The sequence below is a fragment of the Anolis sagrei genome, chromosome 1 (assembly GCF_037176765.1).
Source record: "Anolis sagrei isolate rAnoSag1 chromosome 1, rAnoSag1.mat, whole genome shotgun sequence".
In the NCBI taxonomy this organism is placed as follows: domain Eukaryota; kingdom Metazoa; phylum Chordata; class Lepidosauria; order Squamata; family Dactyloidae; genus Anolis; species Anolis sagrei.
Window position 1 is genome coordinate 55,023,779 of NC_090021.1, and position 19,275 is coordinate 55,043,053.

General features: G+C 41.7%; 1 protein-coding gene across 1 annotated transcript in view; it reads right to left on the reverse strand.

Annotated features, from left to right (window-relative positions):
• The window catches only part of CATSPERE (catsper channel auxiliary subunit epsilon), a 122,096-nt gene that overhangs the window by 16,062 nt on the left and 86,759 nt on the right, over window positions 1-19,275 (reverse strand). The window contains exons 20-23 of the mRNA XM_067464150.1: window positions 14,818-14,859; window positions 3,634-3,670; window positions 3,472-3,551; window positions 2,531-2,630 (exon numbers count right to left, since the gene is read on the reverse strand). Coding sequence (XP_067320251.1) covers window positions 2,531-2,630; window positions 3,472-3,551; window positions 3,634-3,670; window positions 14,818-14,859 — 259 coding nt within the window. The remainder of the gene's footprint in view (window positions 1-2,530; window positions 2,631-3,471; window positions 3,552-3,633; window positions 3,671-14,817; window positions 14,860-19,275) is intronic.

Sequence of the window (19,275 nt, forward strand, 5' to 3'; positions counted from 1 at the left end):
CAGGTACTTTTTATCATATGTGGTGGACGTGTAAAGAAATAGAGAAGTATTGGACGAAAGTACATGAAGAGCTACAAAAAATTTTGAAGAGAGTTTTTAAGAAGAAACCAGAATATTATCTATTGGGATTTACAGATTTGGAATTACAATTAGATGAGAACGAAGATAGTCTATTTACTTATGCTACAACAGCGGCGAGAATATTATTGGCGAAGTTTTGGAAACAGGAAGATATCCCTACCACTGAAGAGTGGATAGGGAAATTAAGAGAAATAAGAGAAATGGACGAATTAACTTTTTTCTTGAAAAAGAATACCGGGAACCCGATAAAGAGGACAGATTGGACTCTATATGAAAATTACGAAAAGGAAATAAATAAATAAGAGGAATACTATGAAGTGGAAATAATGGAAATATCATTGAGGACACAACACCTGATGGAGAGATGGAAGTCAATTTTTATTTTATACTTTTTTTTTCCTTTTTTTCTCCCCCCCCCCTTTTTTTATTTTGTGTGGCTTTTATATTTTTGTATTTTTTTTTGGTGGACTTGGGGGTAGGGGGATGTATTTCTTACTTTTTTCCTACTTTCCTATCATCTTTTTTAATATTCTCCCTCTTTCGATGTTATTTTTTAAAACCTTAATAAAAACTATTATAAAAAAAAGAAAAGAATAGGGCTCCACAGTCACCTATGGATCCACAAGAATACTGATCCTGGAAGACTATCCTACTCATCCAACGAGGGATTGCCTAAGTAAGTAAGTACCCAGAATTTCCCATGTTACTATGTATAAAAATGTTTGCACGCAGAAGTGTTTAGGTTGTGCTATTCCATATGAGATCTGTACTGTTAGACTTTATATTTGACAAGAGGAATGTAATCAGCATCTTTGTAAACTATGGACAGGAAAATGTTGCAGAATAAATAATAATAGCCATTTCTGAGTTTTGAACAAAATCTCAGAGATTGTGTGTGTGTGGAGGGGGGCACAGCCCCCCCCCATTAATGTACATGTACAAATCAGCAAAGAATCATAGAATTGGAGGTGAACGCATGGACCATCTTGTCCAACCCCCTGTCATGCAGGAAAAACACAATTAAAGTACTCCTGACAGATAGCCATCCAGCCTCTGTTCAAAAGCCTCCAAAGAAAGAGCCTTCACCACGCTCAGAGGCATTGAGTTCCACTGCTGAACAGCTCTTATGATCAGAAAGCGACCCCCATTTCATTAACTGTTTTAATTGTGGCATGACATAGTTAGCTCAAGTTTAACTTGTTGTCCATTAAGACTCTAAGATCTTTTTCACATGTACTGATATCAAGCCAGGTGTCACCCATCCTGTATCTGTGCCTTTCATTTTTTTTCTGCCTAAGTGTAGTATTTTACATTTTTTCTTGTTGAAATTAATTTTGTTAGTTTTGGCCCAGCTCTCTAATTTGTTCAGGTCGTTTTGAATTCTAATCCTATTTTCTGGAGTGTTAGTTACCCCTATCAATTTGGTATCACAATCCGTCAGAATCCATCAATGTCCTGCTTTGCCCAAGAATAGCCTTGAAACCAAGTTTAAAGGAACTCAAAAAGCTTTACTTCAGCAAAATTAAAGCAACAAGAACAAGTTCACAAAACCAAGGCAAAAGACTCGTGACTGAGCAAAATAGAATCTTTGGCAGGTTCTTCACTGTGGACGGATCCACACAGCGTGGAAAGCACGCATGCTCCCGGATATTTGTAGAGGGCGTCCAAACGATGCCCCATGAAATCCTCAATGCTTTCACCGCAAAGCAGGAAAACTCTGCTTTGTGGTGAGATTAGATGTTAGTGGGTTTGTTTTGCACCTTTTTGGAAGGTGTGGGGAAAATCCACTATGACCGCTGTCTGGACTGCCCCCTCAGAAATTCCAGACTTCTGAGGGGGCAGTCCAGATAGCAATCTCATGTTTTTCTATCTCATGATAGCAATCTCATGTTGGAGAGGGCACCAACCCCCTCCCCAACCCCCCCCCCCCCCAAACCCTCAAAAATAAAAAGGAAACTCATCAGGAGCCATTTGGCTTGTCCTCCTGTCTGAAGGAACATACCAATGATGCTCAAAAAGAAGAGGGGCCCAAATTGCTCCTGGCTCGGGTGTCATTGGTTTGTTCCTTCAAGCAGGAAGAGAAGCCAAATGGCTCCCGGTGAGTTTCCTTTTTTTAAAAAAAAAGGGTTTGGGGTTTTTTGGGGTTTTTTTATAGCCACATGTTATTTTGGAAATATTTGGGATGGCATGTGGACAGCCATCAGCGAAAGCCCGTTTTTTCACCTGCCTGTGTGGATTTAAACCCCTTTGGAGTAGTTTTCTTAAACAGAAGTGCTAATAAGATTGGTCACAACATCAATAAACACTTACATTGAAGCACCATTATTTTTAATAAGTGGATCTGCTAATACTGTGAAGGTCTTTGCCTCTATGAAAGAAAACAGATTCAAACATGGCAGCCTGTTCACATACCCCTATCTACAACAAAGGAGTATTACAAATCAGTGACCTCTTCCATAGTTGAGTTGTATTCAAAGTCATTTCTGCCATTCATTTCCCACAGTACGTAGTTTGCCTCAACAGTACCAACAGGTTTATCACTCATAAATCTGAAAACAACAAAAATGAGGGGGGAAAAAACATTCTTAGAAAGAATAAAAGACATATTCAAAGTCTTCCTGTTTGTGATCCAGAGAGCAACATATTTTCAAAGTCTGGATGACACTTCTCTTTTGCCAACAAAATGTAGTGCTTCTTATTGAGGAGTGAGAGATGTAGCCCTTTGTGGCCATTTCCCTTTTCCTTGCTGTTTTTCTAGTGTGTGTATATATGCGATTCTGTGAATTTCGTAGCATTTTCTTAGGTAAGGGATACTCTGAGGTGTTGCCAGTTCCTTCTTATGAAGAATAGCCTACAGCTCCTGCTATTCATCAGCAGCCTCCCATCCAGGTACTGGCCAGAGCTCACTCTGATTAGCTTCCATAATCAGACAGTATCTGGCTCCTTTAAATTATGTGTAAGTAATACAACTAAAATCATGTTTCCATTAGAGTAAAAAGCAGTAGAGGAAGTAGAATGATTTCTTTGTCATCCTCAAGTCTTGTTCAGGAAATCAGTATAGACTCATATGATGCAGTTTAAATGCAGTGAATGGTGTTATATGTGTCTACACCAGTGGTTTTCAACCTGGGGTCCCCAGATGTTTTTGGCCTTCAACTCCCAGAAATCCTAACAGCTGGTACACTGGCTGGGATTTCTGGGAGTTGTAGGCCAAAAACATCTGGGGACCCCAGGTTGAGAACCACTGGTCTACACTGACCATATAATGCAGTTTTAAACTGCACTATATGGCAATGTAGACAAGCCCAAATCTGCTTGGTGTTTCCTTCCCAGGATCAGTGTAGAAAGCTGTCTTTTTCTGGATATCCACAATGCTTCATTTTTACTTACAAGAGAACTGTCGGCCGAAATGTTTCTCGATAATCCACTTCAAGTGGACAACCATAGGTTTCAATGTCATACTTTATTTCCTATGGAAAAGGTAATTTAGTATGGATTTACTTTCTTGTATTTGCATCATTAGCTCATTAAAATAAAATGTGTAATTCTTACCACGTCTTCCTCATCTTTTGGATTTCTCAAAGAGGACCTAATGGGACAGAAAGATGAATTCTGAATTGCTGTTGACATTGTAGAGAGTCACATGATCTGCCATAGCCTCTTCTTTTGGATAAAATAATAGCCAAAATAATCCCCGTAGTAACATATGGATGCGAGAGCTGGACCATAAGGAAGGCTGAGTGAAGGAAGATAGGTGCTTTTGAACTGGAGGGAAGGATATTAGAGGCACAGATGAAGTACTCTGGCCATATAATGAGAAAACAGGAAAGCTTAGAGAAGAGAATGTGATGCTGGGGGAAATGGAAGGAAAAAGGAAGAGAAGCCGACCAAGGGCAAGATGGATAAATGATATCTTTAAAGTGACTGGCTTGACCTTGAAGGAGCTGAGGGTGGTGATGGATTTCTGGCATGGGCTGGTTCATGAGGTCACAAAGAGTTGGAAGAAACTGAATGAATAAACAACAAACAATAGCCAAAAATAAACGATTCAGCATCTTGACCTTTCTTTACCTTCAGTACTAAGTATCATATTATTAATCTCTTTGTCACTTCAGAATGAAGCAGCAGCTTATTGTCTAGAAAATGGTGAACAATGTACAACTGTCCTGTTGGACTGTAACTTCCAGCATTCACCACCATTGTTTATGCCAGATACAGTTGGTGAAAAAGTCCATTCTGTGCTGCCTCCCCACCTTTGTTGTATAAGGAAAGGATGGAACTAGAACTCTAAAATGAGCTCATGAGTGCATGTGCCACAAGAACAAACCCAGAAACAGACCCAAGACAGACATAGAGTTCCCCATTAAACAAAGTCAATTATTAGTAGATCTGGTTCTTGTAGTACAGAAAACCACATGATAAATGAAAGGGATGAAAAAGCCCCTGAACTACCGATGAAAATGAACATGTAGTGAGCAATGGAAACAATGGAAAAGCTAGAAGATTGAAAAAAGTTTTTGACGATCCTTGCTTGGGTAGGATCCTGAATTTTTACCTAATCGGTTTAGGCCTAATGAGTGAGGGCAGTGGTTCTCAGCCTTTGGTCCTCCAGGTGTTTTGGATTTCAACTCCCAGAAATCCTAGCCATCTTACCAGCTGTTAGGAATTGTGGGAGCTGAAGTCCCACAATTCCTAAGACCTGGAGGACCCATGGTTGAGAACCACTGGGCTAGGGGAACCTTTTAAATAGGGATCAAACAAAGAAAACACCAGAAACAACAACACTGTAAGGGATGAGTTTGTTCTGTTTCAATCTTCCTATTTCATATTTACTGTTCTCCAGAAGTAAATGAGTCAATGGAAAGTTCACTTGTAAAGCATAACATGCAAAAGTGTAGGTTGCTTACCTGTAAACATGGTTACCGAGTGACCACCTGTGGATTTGCACCTATGGTAATTCCTGCGCTCGCGCAGGCAGCATCAGACCTCTCGAGACTCAAAGAAACCGTTAGCGAAGCCCCGCCCACCTCCGTCAGCATAAATAGCCCTCTGCGGAGCTAACGGGGAGTTCTTCCGCCACAATTTGCAGACAGAAGTCCTGAGGCGTGACGCAGTGGGGAGGATGGGCGGGTTGTGCAAATCCACAGGTGGTCACTCGGGAAACCATGTTTACAGGTAAGCAACCTACACTTTCCCCTCGTGACCACCTGTGATTTGCACCTATGGTAATAGACTAACAAGCTGCTAACCTTGGATGGAGGGCGTCATGCCACAGCTGAAAAAAGAACTGCTCTTCCGAAGGCGGCGTCCTTCTTAGACTTCAGGTCTAGTTTATAATGTGTCACAAAGGTCAAAGGCGTAGACCAGGTCGCTGCCCTGCACACATCATCGATCGGAACTCCTCTCATGAAGGCTGTTGTTGTCGCAACTGCTCTTGTAGAATGCGCCTTAACCTGCGAAGGTAAAACTTTGCCAGGCACATGGTAAGCTGTTTGAATAGCTGAGACAATCCACTTAGAAAGTCGCTGTGATGATATTGTAGAATGCGCCTTAACCTGCGAAGGTAAAACTTTGCCAGGCACATGGTAAGCTGTTCGAATAGCTGAGACAATCCACTTAGAAAGTCGCTGTGATGATATTGTAGAATGCGCCTTAACCTGCAAAGGTAAAACTTTGCCAGGCACATGGTAAGCTGTTCGAATAGATGAGACAATCCACTTAGAAAGTCGCTGTGATGATACCTACAGTGTCCCTTCTATATCTTATAAATAGTCTTGGGGTCTGTTGAGTTTTCGCTGTCCTATCTACATAATAAGCTATTGCCCTTCTAACATCTAGCATATGTAGTGATTTTTCCAATGGTGTTGCTGGATTTTGGAAAAAGGCTGGTAATACTATCTCCTGGGACACATGGAAGCTACTGACTACTTTAGGCAAAAAGGCTACATCGGTCCTGAGAACCACCTTGTCCTTATGTATTTTCATATATGGTTCATCACGCCTAAGCGCATAAAGCTCTCCTGCTCTACTTGCGGAGGTAATTGCTACCAGAAAGGCTGTTTTCCATGATAAAAACAACATTCCCGTCATTGCAAGTGGTTCAAAGGGGTGTTTAGTTAGGGCCATAAGTACTACCTCCAAACTCCATGATGGGGCCACTGGTGTTACTGTGGGCCTCATGTTTTTAGCCTCTTTCAGAAACAGAGATATTAAAGGGTCCTTAAAGCAAGATGATAGACTAGCTTTCCTTCTGTACCAAGACATAGCTGCAAGGTAACACTTTAGTGACGATAACGACAGACCTGAGTCTATCAAAGATACTAAGAAATCTAATGTCAATGATGTAGATGCTTCAGGGGGTTAATACCCTTTTCTTGAGTGAACTTCGTGAATCGTGCCCACTTATAAGTGTAAGATCTTTTAGTTGACTGTCTGTGAGCAGCCTCTAGGACTGCTTGCACAGGTTTAGATAAAGTGGATGTCAAGGTCACTGGCCCGGAAATATCCTCCAAGCCATTAGTTTTAGGGCTTGCACATCCGGGTAGAGGACCAAATTGTTTTGTGTTGACAGTAGGTCCTTCCTGTTCGGTAGGGGTATGAATACCCTTTGTGACATCTGTAGCACCAGAGAGAACCACGGCTGTCATGGCCACCATGGGGCTATCAAGATTCCCTGGGCTCTGTCCTGAAACAATTTCAACACTACTCGTAGTAGCAGACAGATTGGAGGAAAGGCGTAAACCTTGAAGCTCCCCCAATCTTGTAGAAATCCATCTCCCAGACAATTGTGTATTGCATTCTGCCTCAGACAAGCACAAAACATCCGGCATTGTCTGTTCTCCGGTGATGCAAATAGGTCTACTTCTGGCCAACCCCATGTCTGAAACAGAAGCAATGTTACTTCCCTGTTCAGCATCCATTCGTGGTGAGTTAATGGTGATCTACTCAGGTAATCTGCTAGTACATTTTGTTCTTCCGGTAGATGGACGGCTATTAGGTGTATGCCCCTTGCTATGCACCAGTGCCATATCTTGAGTGTTAATGAAAGTAATGTTGGGGAATGAGTCCCTCCTTGTTTGTTTATGTAAAACATTACCGTGGCATTGTCTGTGACTAGTTGAACGGTCTGATTCGTAAGAAGCAATTGGAACGCTTTTAAAGCTCTCTCTACTGCTAACAGTTCTAATAGATTTATGTGGTATTTTGACTCTTGTGTGGTCCACATGCCTTGGGCAGTTAGACCCTCTACATGAGCACCCCAGTCCTTGAGTGAAGAGTCTGTTGTCAGAACTATTGTAGGTTTTGGTTGATGGAAAGGTAGGCCAGCACAGACATTGTGATGTTCCAACCACCATAGCAGGGGTCTGCGTATGTCCCCAGGGAGGGAAAAACAGGTGTTGGGTTTGTGTTGCAATGGTTTGAAAACTGATAGGAACCATGTTTGTAATGGTCTGAGGTGCAATCTCGCATTTGGTGTTACAGCAGTGGTCGACGCCATGTGACCTAGAATTTTTTGAATCTGTTTTGCCTTTACTCTTTTCTGCTGTAATGTTTGTAAAATTAGAGTTCGCAGATTTGTGAATCGGTCGTTGGGTAGGAACGCCTTCTGCTCTTCTGAATCCAACATTGCTCCGATGAATTGAATCCTTCTCGTTGGTGTGAGATGGGATTTTTCCCAATTCACTATCAGACCTAGGGACTGGAGAGAATACAATGTTTTGCTAATGTCGGATTCCAATTTTCCTTTAGAATTAGCAACTATTGACCAATCATCAATATACGGGTAAATCATTATCCCTGTTGTGCGGAGAAATGCCGCTATTATGGCCATGCACTTTGTAAACACTCTTGGTGCAGTTACCAATTCGAAGGGGAGCACATTGAACTGATATGCCTGGTTGTCAACCATAAAAGTCAGATATTTACGATGTTCCTTATTAATTAAGATATGGAAATAAGCATCTTTCAAATCCACCATTGAAAACCAAACATTTTTATTCAGTAAAGGTAGTATTATTTTTAGTGACACCATTCTAAACTTTTTTGGTGTGATATATTTATTCATGTTACCAAAGTCTAGAATAGGGCATTGACCACCTTCCCACTTGGATACTAAAAAGTATCTTGAGAAGAAACATTGTTTGTGTGCTGATGGATCTACACAACAAATTGCTCCTTTAGCTAATAGATTTTTAATCTCCTCTAGTAACGGGTCAGAGGAAGGTGTACTTCTTACTTGTCCAACTGGAAGTATATTCTCAAAATCAATATAAAAACCATTCTAAACTATTTCTAAAACCCAGGCATCAGTGGTAATATTAGCCCATACATCATAAAAAAGGGGTCAAACGTGACCCAAAACATGGGAACTTCAAGTGTCTTACATCTGAAACTTGTTTAGAACAACAATTAACATTTGATAATACATTTGATTTAAAACAAACATCGAATAAAGGTGCATTTCCTTCTGGAGATGCGTTGGTTGTTGTATTTTGTGATTCAATGTCAAAAACACTGTTTGTTTCCCCCTATATGGTTAGGCTTATTCTGATATGGCTGGAAGCGATTTTTCGCTCCATAGGTTTGTCTTCCTTGTGTATAGGGCTTGCTGTTCTGAAAGGTGCATTGGCGTTGCTGCCCATTGTAGTAATTACCAGGATATCTTCTGTAGTAGGGTGGCTGCCATCGTGGTTTTTTGCTGGTAATTTGTTTGACGTCGGATGCCGTAAAACTGGATGGTTTTCTTCATCTCCTGTGTGTGCTTTAGTTTTTCATCTGTTAATGGATTGAAAAGGCCGTTTTCATTCATGGGAAGTTCCTCAGCAAGCGTGCGTCCATCTTCTGATAAAGAAGATGCTCTTAGCCAAGTATGACGTCTAACTGCTGTTGCAGTTGCAAATATCATGCCTGAAGTTACTCTGGTTTCTCTTCAGATCGTATAAATCTTTCGCCTTTTGCCTGAAGTTTCTGCTAAGTGTTTAGCGAAGTCTTTTTGAAACTTTGCTAGCAATAGAGCTTCTGATTGGAAAGCTCTTGGCAAACGTTGTTCATTTTCTGGTAGTAAGTCAATGTAAGGGCACATCTTGTTCCACAGGAACGTTTGATAGGCACTCATATATGTGGCATAGTGTGCCATCCTTTTAATGAGTCCTGCTGCTATATGAGTCTTTTTTCCCATGGCGTCTATTTTTCTCCCTTCCTTATCTGAAGGTGTTGTTTTCTTTGACTTCTTTCCCTGGCCTACTTCTGCTATAACCGTGTTTGGTTTAAATGGTTTATACACCCAGTCATTGTTAGATAAATCTAGTCTGTACAAATTATCTACTCTTCGTGGTATGGCTGGTGCTGATGCTGGAGATCCCTCTGGCACCTTGGAAAGCTTCAAAAGGTATGGTAGTATTGGTAGTGTGGTATTATTTGATGTTTCCTTTTGGTCAGCAGGAAACATGGGGTCTTCTACCGGTTCCAGTGGTTTTGGGGAAGGTAAGTCCAGTGCCTTAATTAGTCTTGCTAACAAGGCTGTAAATTTTGCAATGTCCTCATTCGCATTTGTAACAGGGTCTTTTTTCCTTGATTCATCAGGTGTAGTTGTTTCATCATCTGATGAGTCTGATAGATCTATTTGCTCCGATTGTGGAACATCAATGTTAATTTCTTGTTCTGGTATTGATTCATTTTGCATTGTTATGTCACTTGATGTTGATGGTAAATTTCTATTTATTCTAGGGACTATGGGTCCCTGTGGTATTATGTTGTAATTGTTTGGGATATTGGTATTCTGCCATTGATAAGGAGCAGGTGCTCCACCAAAATAAATAGGTCCCTGTGAGTCATTTGCCAATATCCCCTTTGGGGGGAGCCCTTTGTAAAGATCCCTTACCTTGCCAGCCTGGATGGCAGGGCCTAGGAGAAACAGGCCAGTTAGTTGCAGCTTTAGAAGGCCTGGCAGAGGGCAGCAGGAGCCATTTTAGTTTAGGGAAAGCACCATTTCAGAGAGGGGGAGTGGCCTAGGCCTGAGTCAGCCTTAGAACAGCCAGGATTGGTTTAAAAAGGGGGACGGAGTTTAGACTGTTTGGAGGGAAAGAAGAGGGCTTTTTCAGTCAGTCTGTTGTTGTTGGAGATTAGAGTAGGAAGGTAGTTTAGGAGTTCGTGTTTTAAGATTAGTTTAGGGAAGGCAGTTTGCCTTAGGTTTGCCAGCAAAAGAAGCTGTGGCAAACTGGAACAGTTATCAGGGAAAGATAGCTGGTTTTGTAGTTAGCTAGGCCACAGTTGAGGGGTAGCTAAGCTACAGTTGTATCTTGGCAGAGATTCAGATCCTGTCAAGTGTACTTGGTTTTAAAGAGAAGAAAATCTCTGTGTTGTAACAAAGAAAGAACCATTTACTTGTAACCATTACGCTTTGAAAGACAAGAACATTTTCTCTGTAACAGCCAAGCTTTAACAGCATTTACTTTCTTCTGTATATTCTTACCAATAAACTTTCCTTGATTATTTTGAAACTTAAAAGCCTGAGTCAAGTGTGCCTTTGTGGCTATAGTTCTTTCCAAACAACCTCACCTGCTTCCCTTTATAGAAGAAATAATAAAACCCAGTCCTTGGTGGTCTTAAAAAACATTTTTAATATTTTAAACAGCTAGGGTGTTCCTGTACATTATAGTTACGGTGGCAGCGGAAATTAATTAATGAAACATCCCCTCAAACATTATATTGGTGCCAAAGTGGTGTGAATTCTTTATATTGGAGGGACAGTTGGTGGGATCTGCTTTACCCCTGTCCAGCTATTATTGTTTGGCCATCGCCTATTCTTTATACCCTTCTCTACAAGATCTAGAAGATGAGTGTGAATAGCCTCTCAATCCTCTGTCTCTATGTGACAGGCTTCTTCTGCTCCTCCCCCTTCGGCATCGCTTCCTTGCTTTGGAAGGGGAGGAGTTGGAAGATGGGCTTGAGGAAGAGCTGGATTCGATCATAGATATCGAGTGGTTCCGGCGCCGGCGTTCTCCAGGCTTCGCTGAGCCAAGAACATTACTTGGATGACGCAAAGGTGCCCTCGCACGGCTTCACACAGAGTGCCCTTCCTCCACAGCTGAGGAAGGGCCAGGTGCTTGAGAAAGAGCAGTGGGAGGAGCTTGGATCGGCTCCTCTCTTGATTCCCCCGTGGAGGTTGTGGGTGGTGCCAGCGCCGAAAGTGTCGGCATCGGGGGAGTGTTTTGGTTCTCCCTAGGCTCCTGCGCATGCGCTGGGCGTGTTCTTGCCGATCCCAGCTCTGTGTCCTTCTGGATTGCATGCGTAGGCGTGGGGCCTTCTCCTGTGCCTGCATCTTTTGGTATTGCTGGCTGCGAGAGTTCAACTGGCGTATCAGTTGATTTCTTGTTTTTAATATTTTGTTCTGAGCCAGGTGCTCTTTCTTTTTTTTTTTTCTTATTACGCGTCTTCGTTTGAGCAGAAAATGACAATTCAAGTAAATTCATCTCTGTTGTTGTCTTTGAATCGCCATTTTGCCGCTTCGAGGGCATTGGGGGGAGAAGCGCCCGCTCGTAAAGAGTTTCTTTAAGGCAAATTTCTCTCTTTTTTCTTGTTTGTGAGGTGAAGGACTGACATATACCACACGGTTGTAATATGTGTCCTTCACCAAGGCACACAATGCACAGCGTGTGTGCATCATTATCAGGAAAATTTGCCTGACAGGCCGTACATCGTTTGAAGCCTGTGGTTTGAGACATTATTTTAGTTTTGGAGTCTCCACGATCAAGTTTTGAGTTAAATATATAGTTAAGTAATTGATGAAGTAATGAATCTCAATTCTCCGGCTGCCTGAATGCGGCGGATTTAAAGAACTGACCGTTAGCTCCGCAGAGGGCTATTTATGCTGATGGAGGTGGGCGGGGCTTTGCTAACGGTTTCTTTGAGTCTCAAGAGGTCTGATGCTGCCTGCGCAAGTGCAGGAATTACCATAGGTGCAAATCACAGGTGGTCACGAGAGGAAACATAACTTTCCCAGGGTGTTTTTGCAGTTGAGCAGGGTGGAAAAGTAAGAAGGTGTGAGAGTGAGGAAGGTAAGATGAGACAGCAAAGATATTTGGAGTTTTAGCATAGAGGCTTAAGTAACAAGAAAAGCTGATCTGGGTTTGTTTTATCTGTCTAGGGTGTGGATGCTGGGGGTGGAGGGAAGAAAGCAACTACCATCTTGGCATTTTGGGAAGAAATCAATTTCTTTTGCTTTCTACTTCATCACACTAGAGAATGACTCCACTTTAAATCTGGTTTCTGCCTCCTGCAGAATTCTGGGGTTTGTAGTTTAATGAGGCTGTTAAAATCTCCTCCCTAAATTTGCCTGACAGGCCGTACATCGTTTGAAGCCTGTGGTTTGAGACATTATTTTAGTTTTGGAGTCTCCACGATCAAGTTTTGAGTTAAATATATAGTTAAGTAATTGATGAAGTAATGAATCTCAATTCTCCGGCTGCCTGAATGCGGCGGATTTAAAGAACTGACCGTTAGCTCCGCAGAGGGCTATTTATGCTGACGGAGGTGGGCGGGGCTTTGCTAACGGTTTCTTTGAGTCTCAAGAGGTCTGATGCTGCCTGCGCAAGTGCAGGAATTACCATAGGTGCAAATCACAGGTGGTCACGAGAGGAAACATAACTTTCCCAGGGTGTTTTTGCAGTTGAGCAGGGTGGAAAAGTAAGAAGGTGTGAGAGTGAGGAAGGTAAGATGAGACAGCAAAGATATTTGGAGTTTTAGCATAGAGGCTTAAGTAACAAGAAAAGCTGATCTGGGTTTGTTTTACCTGTCTAGGGTGTGGATGCTGGGGGTGGAGGGAAGAAAGCAACTACCATCTTGGCATTTTGGGAAGAAATCAATTTCTTTTGCTTTCTACTTCATCACACTAGAGAATGACTCCACTTTAAATCTGGTTTCTGCCTCCTGCAGAATTCTGGGGTTTGTAGTTTAATGAGGCTGTTAAAATCTCCTCCCTAAACTACAAACCCAAGAATTCTGCAGCAGGCAGCAATCTGATTTAAAGTGGAGTCATTCTCTAGTGTGATGGAGTAATTAGAAGACTATTGAGAGGGTAATGAAGAAACTGCATTTGAGAGGAAGCCATTTACTTTACTCAGAAGACTTTTGTGAGGGTGATTTTTTAAATCATGTCAGAAGTGACTGGAGAAAGTTGCTTCTGGTTGAGACAATTGGCTGTCTGCAGAGACATTACCCAGAGGAGGCCTGGATGTCTTACCATCCTGAGGGAGGCTTCTCTCATGTCCTTGCATGGGAAGCTGGGGCTTACAGACAGGAGCTCACCCTGTCTTGTGGATTTGAACCGCTGACCTTCAGGTCAATAGTTCAGCCAGCACAAGGGTTTGTTAACCCACTGTGCCACCGCGGCTCCCTTGTGAGAGTTATGAAGAAACTGCAGTCTTGGAACTTTGATGTGGCTAGAAGATATTTCTTCTGTCTATTTAGATGTGTGTATGTGTGTGTGAAAGTGGAGCCCTGATATCTGGAAAAGAGGTGTCTCTTACCCCCCCCCCCCCCCCAGGTTGGAGACGGAGTCATTCTGGGGAGACAGTTCACTTAATTCTAGCCAAGTCATGTTGGGATCAGCAGTTATACCTTTGGTTCTTCTGGAGAGTATATGCACATTTTTATCCTGGAAAAGCTCTGATATTTTATCTTGAAACTTTAAAAATTGCTGCTGGACTGAGTAAAAATAACTAATTATATGGCTGCTTCCAGTTCACTTACAATACATTACTTTGATCTCCAATTATTCGCTGTGGAACTGGCTCCCCCTAATTATGAGTGTTAATTCATACTGCAAGCCCAGGAATGCAATTCTTACATAAATTGAAACCCACCTATACTATACTTTCATCCTCCCACTCTTCAGATCTTACACTAGTTAGGATCTAGTAATGTAGAAGAGGCTTCACATTAGATGCACCTCCATTATGTTTTATCAATTTATTTTTCTTTTATTAAATGTAGCCACTGAGGCTGCGGTTTGAAGATGGAGGCAATGCTGTGAGCTGGGAAAGAAGAGGGGAGCTTTTTAATTCAGAACTTTCAGAGTGAAATATTGTGCTTTCAAAATCTGCCCAGCCTTCTTGCTATTATCTTCAATGTAATATATACAATAGTGGGGGACACTAGGATTGGAAAACAGTCTGGAAAGAATGAAGAATATTTTCTTTCCATTTTAGAATCTTGACTTCAAACTAAAGCTCCTTGTAAAATTTGAAAAACCCTAAAACAAAACCCTGTGGGGACAAAAAAACATATAATGTGGAGTTCTGCATCCACATGTCCTATCAACCAATAGCTAGCTACATTCTCCATAATGGTCTCAGGAAATATAAGAGAAAAATCAGACATCTGCATTTAGTCCCAGTGGATACATACATGATAGTTGTTAGATGCTTTGTCCTTTATTGAAGAAAAGATAGATCATGACAGCTTTAAAAGTGATAATATTTATTTCGTTTGTCCATGTATGTGTATGAGGTGTGTGAAGAGAACAGGTATGTTTCTCTGTCTGTCTGTTTGTCTCTCACACACATATATAGCTGATTAGTATTCTCAAAGCTCTCACAGTGCCGACTGTTTGGGAAGAGGTGAAAGAATGGATATTGCTTTACTTAAAACTCAAGTCAGATGAACAGTGGAAAGACATGTTTCCAGCCCCCACAACATTACCGTTTTGTCCGACCGCACTTTGTACACATTTCTTACCCAGGTATTGCAAAGGTAATATTTTCACATTCAACAGGTTTTCTGCAATAAAACAAAAATATAATAAAGATTATCTGAAGCTTTAAATAGAATTGTCTGACAATGACTTCGCAACGTGTATTTCAAAGTATTCTATACTGTCTGAAATATTTCATTTTGAGTAACAACACCAGTGAACAGCACACGCCACAAAACTACAAAAATGTTTCATCAAAAAACATTCCTTAAAAAAAAGAGGGGGAGCGGAAAGGAGAACGAAAAATAGAACACCTGCTGTTGCAAGGAGAAACCTGGTGGCTAGAGACAAGACAGATCTTCAACTAGTCTATGATGCAAAACATGACAAGATGTACTAAATTGCAGATACTTTGCTACCAACTATCCTGGATCCTCTAACGATGCCAGCCACAGATGCAGGAGGAAATGCTGCTGCAACATGGCTGTACAGCCCGGAGACCACACAACACCCCAGTGATTTTGGCCGTGAAAGCCTTCAACAATACATTTTCCTGGAATTCACATGAAGAACAATTACAAGTCAAACTGCTGTAAGGCAGAGTAACAAATGTATAGTGACACTATATTTCCTTGAAATGGTCTGATCCTTATCCACATCTTTCTTTCTTTTATCCCTTTATTGTCCTAAAATTTGCACTGAATAAGATGTTTTACATAAATCTCTTCTTATATGCACCTTTTGTCCTCTGCAGAGATTCTCCTCAAGGGATCATAAAGGTGTGTCTCTGGGAGCCATTTGAATTAGCATTGTTTCGTTTAATAGCTAAGAGTGCTGGAGCAGAACCAAATAAAGTCACACACACACCTCTACTCATCTGTGACTTTTAGTTATCTCTCAAAGGCCTCATCTACATTGCCATTATAATGCAGCTTGAACTGCATTATATAGTCATATAATCCAGTTTAAAGTAGTTTAGCTGCATTATATGAGTCTACACTGATTATTATCATAGGCAATCACTTGTTGGCGAGTATGATTGTTTTCCAAGAGTAGAGTCTTGGTGCTGGTCTGTATTCTGGATCCACATAGTCTTTCACAATGAGGATTTAGATTTCCAGATGGAAGGCGGTCCTGACAAGGGTTTGCTTGACGTGCCTTATTTATTTATTTGAGACATTTATATGCCACCCTTCTCACTCCGAAGGGTACGTTTTCTCTTGGTACGTTTCTCCCTTTTGTCCTCTGTTCGTGCTTCTTCAAAATCCCTAACTGTTCAATCTGCATGATAATGGCAGTGTAGGTGTGGCCAAACTCAGTTAGAATATCTCAAACTATGGTACAACTCGAAGTTATTACAAGAATTAAAAAGGGGGAATCTGAGTTCCTTAGATGAGAACTTTGATAATACTTTGGATGATAACTTTGGTAATACTGAAAATGCAATGATACCCTACTTTATTTTTGTTCTCAGAACATGTTGATTGTATATCTGCAGGTGAAAATAATTATTGTACACATGGGATCTGAATAATTGGAATGGAAATATCTACACAGATGTCATGCTAATTTACAGTTTGCCCAAATCAAAATTTATAGCACAAACTAGGAAGTCAAACCTTAGACCACCATATGCAATCTCACTTTCTATCTGCTCAACATCTGTGTCTGCAGCCTTTTAGTGGCTTTTAGTAACAGCCATTGTTGTGGTTCTCATAGTACACCAAAGAACAATTAGTATGAGCTGTGGATTTCAAACCCACTTCAAAACATAATCTCCAATTCTGGTTTGTCAGCTCATCACAAGCCATGTTTTCCATTAAGGACATAAAGTGACACCATAATTCATAGAATCAGAGAATCAGAGAGTTGGAAGAGACCTCATGGGCTATCCGGTCCAAACCCCTGCCAAGAAGCAGGAACATTGCATTCAAAGCACCCCTGACAGATGGCCATCCAACCTCTGTTTGAAAGCCTCCAAAGAAGGAGCCTCCACCACACTCCAGAGCAGAGAGTTCCACTGCTGAACAGCTCTCACAGTCAGGAAGTTTTTCCTAATGTTCAGATGGAATCTCCTTTCTTGTAGTTTGAAGCCATTGTTCCGTGTCCTAGTCTCTAGGGAAGCAGAAATCAAGCTTGCTCCCTCATCCCTGTAACTTCCTCTCACATATTTATACATGGCTATCATGTCTCCTTTCAGCTCCCTTTTAGGCTTCCTTCACCATGGTTTGGCATGGTGTCTGAAATGAAGGGGTGCTGACTTTCCAAAGTATTTTGATTGGTGAAAAAAAATGCCAGAATACACCAGAAAAGAAAATAACAAATAATCTCAACGTAAAGAATCAAAATAAAAAATTCAACTAAACTGAAACTAACTACTGTAAATACACAATTTTTCATGTACAAGCGTTCTTATCTACAATTTGCTCCAAAGACCACATTCATCACAGGCATGTCCACACAGGGCTTCTATGTTCAGAAGTTGAGACCTATTTATCTAGCTGCTACAGGAAGGTTTCCCATGTTTCATTTCAACTTTGTTTAGTTGAAATCACTGGCCGAGACTAGTCCTAGAACTATGTTTACAACTATAGTGGGACAATATTTGGAGAGAAAAAAGGAAACCTTGGGGTGTTTCCCACTATGTTACAGGTCTTTGTTTTAAAGCTGAGAGGTCATGGTTTTGTGTACATTATCCATGTATAGTAAGACAGCAGAGAGATAAGACTGAAATGTCCAGTAATTCCCAGATACTATAGCAATTCCATATTTTCTGGTAGCCTATTGCTCTCTTAATCAGAAAGCATCTAAACCAGTGTTTCCCAAACTCGGCTGTTCTAGATGTTTTGGACTTCGGCTCCCAGAATCCCCGATCATTGGCCAAGACACCGAAGGCTTCTGGAGGGCAAGAGTTCAAAGTGACTGGTTTAAACACTTTCACAGTATAAGCGTTTGCCTCTTGCTCCTTCTGACTCTTGGTGTGGTAATTGGATCTGACTGATTATAGTGCCTTTTACAAATGGCATAGGTCTTGATCCTCCTGGTCAGCCCTGATAATAAGATTCTAGTCTTACCCTGCACTGACCCTTAGCCAGGATTTCGATTCGGGCGGGGGGGGGGGCTGAGTCTGAGTGAAAGAGGGTCTACCCTAGCAAACCTTTTGTATAGTTACCCCAATACCCCCATGCATTTGGGATATATTGAGTATGGTGATCAGATCATGATATAAATAAACATAACAGTTTAAATAATGCACCAGTAAGGCCTTTTCGCGAACCACCATGAGAATTTCGGGGGGCTGAAGCCCTCCAAGCCCCCCCCCCCCCCCCGGCTACATGCCTGACCCTGCATAACTGCTTCTATGTAATCCGGCTGTCAGTACAATTTCTTTTAAATTGTTTTAATTTTTGTTAAGTACAATATAAACAGACAAAATAAAATTAGAAAGAAGATAAAAAACACTGATAGCAATGCCATCTGCAGAGTATTGAAGATAATAGAAAGTAGTCATTAAATGTATTCAGTAAAGCTTACAATCCAGAGGAACCCGATCTTTCCAGTGGTTTAAGTGATGGGTGGGTGGTGCTGTGTGCCCCCCTTGATATATTCCATGAAAGGGATCAATTTTTCAATAAAGGCATTTTGTTTAACAGGTTGGTGTGATGCTTGTGAATAACCTGACAGGTCTTAAGCATCCCAGACTCCGAACCATCAGTCATATAGGAAATATAGGTTGCTTACCTGTAAACTTAGTTTCCCGAGTGGTAGCCTGTGAATTCACACATATGGTATTTCCTGCGCGCGCGCAGGCAGCAACGGACAATCACGAGCTCACTCCAGCTGACCGTTAGAGTAGCCCCGCCCCTTTCTCTCCACTCAATAAATAGCCCTGCTGCGGGGCTACCGGCCAGTTCCTCCACTGCAAAAGCAGCCAGAAGTCCTGGGCATGACCACAGAGTGGGGAGGATGGGCGGGGATGTGTGAATTCACAGGCTACTACTCAGGAAACTATGTTTACAGGTAAGCAACCTATATTTTCCCCGCGTGGCTAGCCTGTGAATCACACATATGGTAGACTAGCGAGCTGCTAACCTAGGTGGAATTAGTCATGCCACAGCTGAAAAAAGAACTGCCCTGCCGAAGGCTGCATCCCTCTTTGATGCGACATCCAGCTTGTAGTGAGTCACAAAAGTTGAAGGGGTAGACCAGGTAGCAGCTCTGCAGACCACGTCTAACGGTACCCCTCTCAAGAAAGCCGTTGATGTCACCACCGCTCTCGTGGAGTGTGCTTTCACCTGCAAAGGTAAGTCCTTCCCTGCCATACTGTAAGCCTTATGAATAGTCAGTACTATCCACGATGACAGGCGTTGAGATGACACCGGAAGACCTATGGAGTCCTTCCGGTATTTCAAGAATAATCTCGAGGATCTTCTCGTACTCGATGTTCTATCTATGCAGAAGGCCAGGGCCCTCCTGACATCCAATAAATGCAAAGTCTTTTC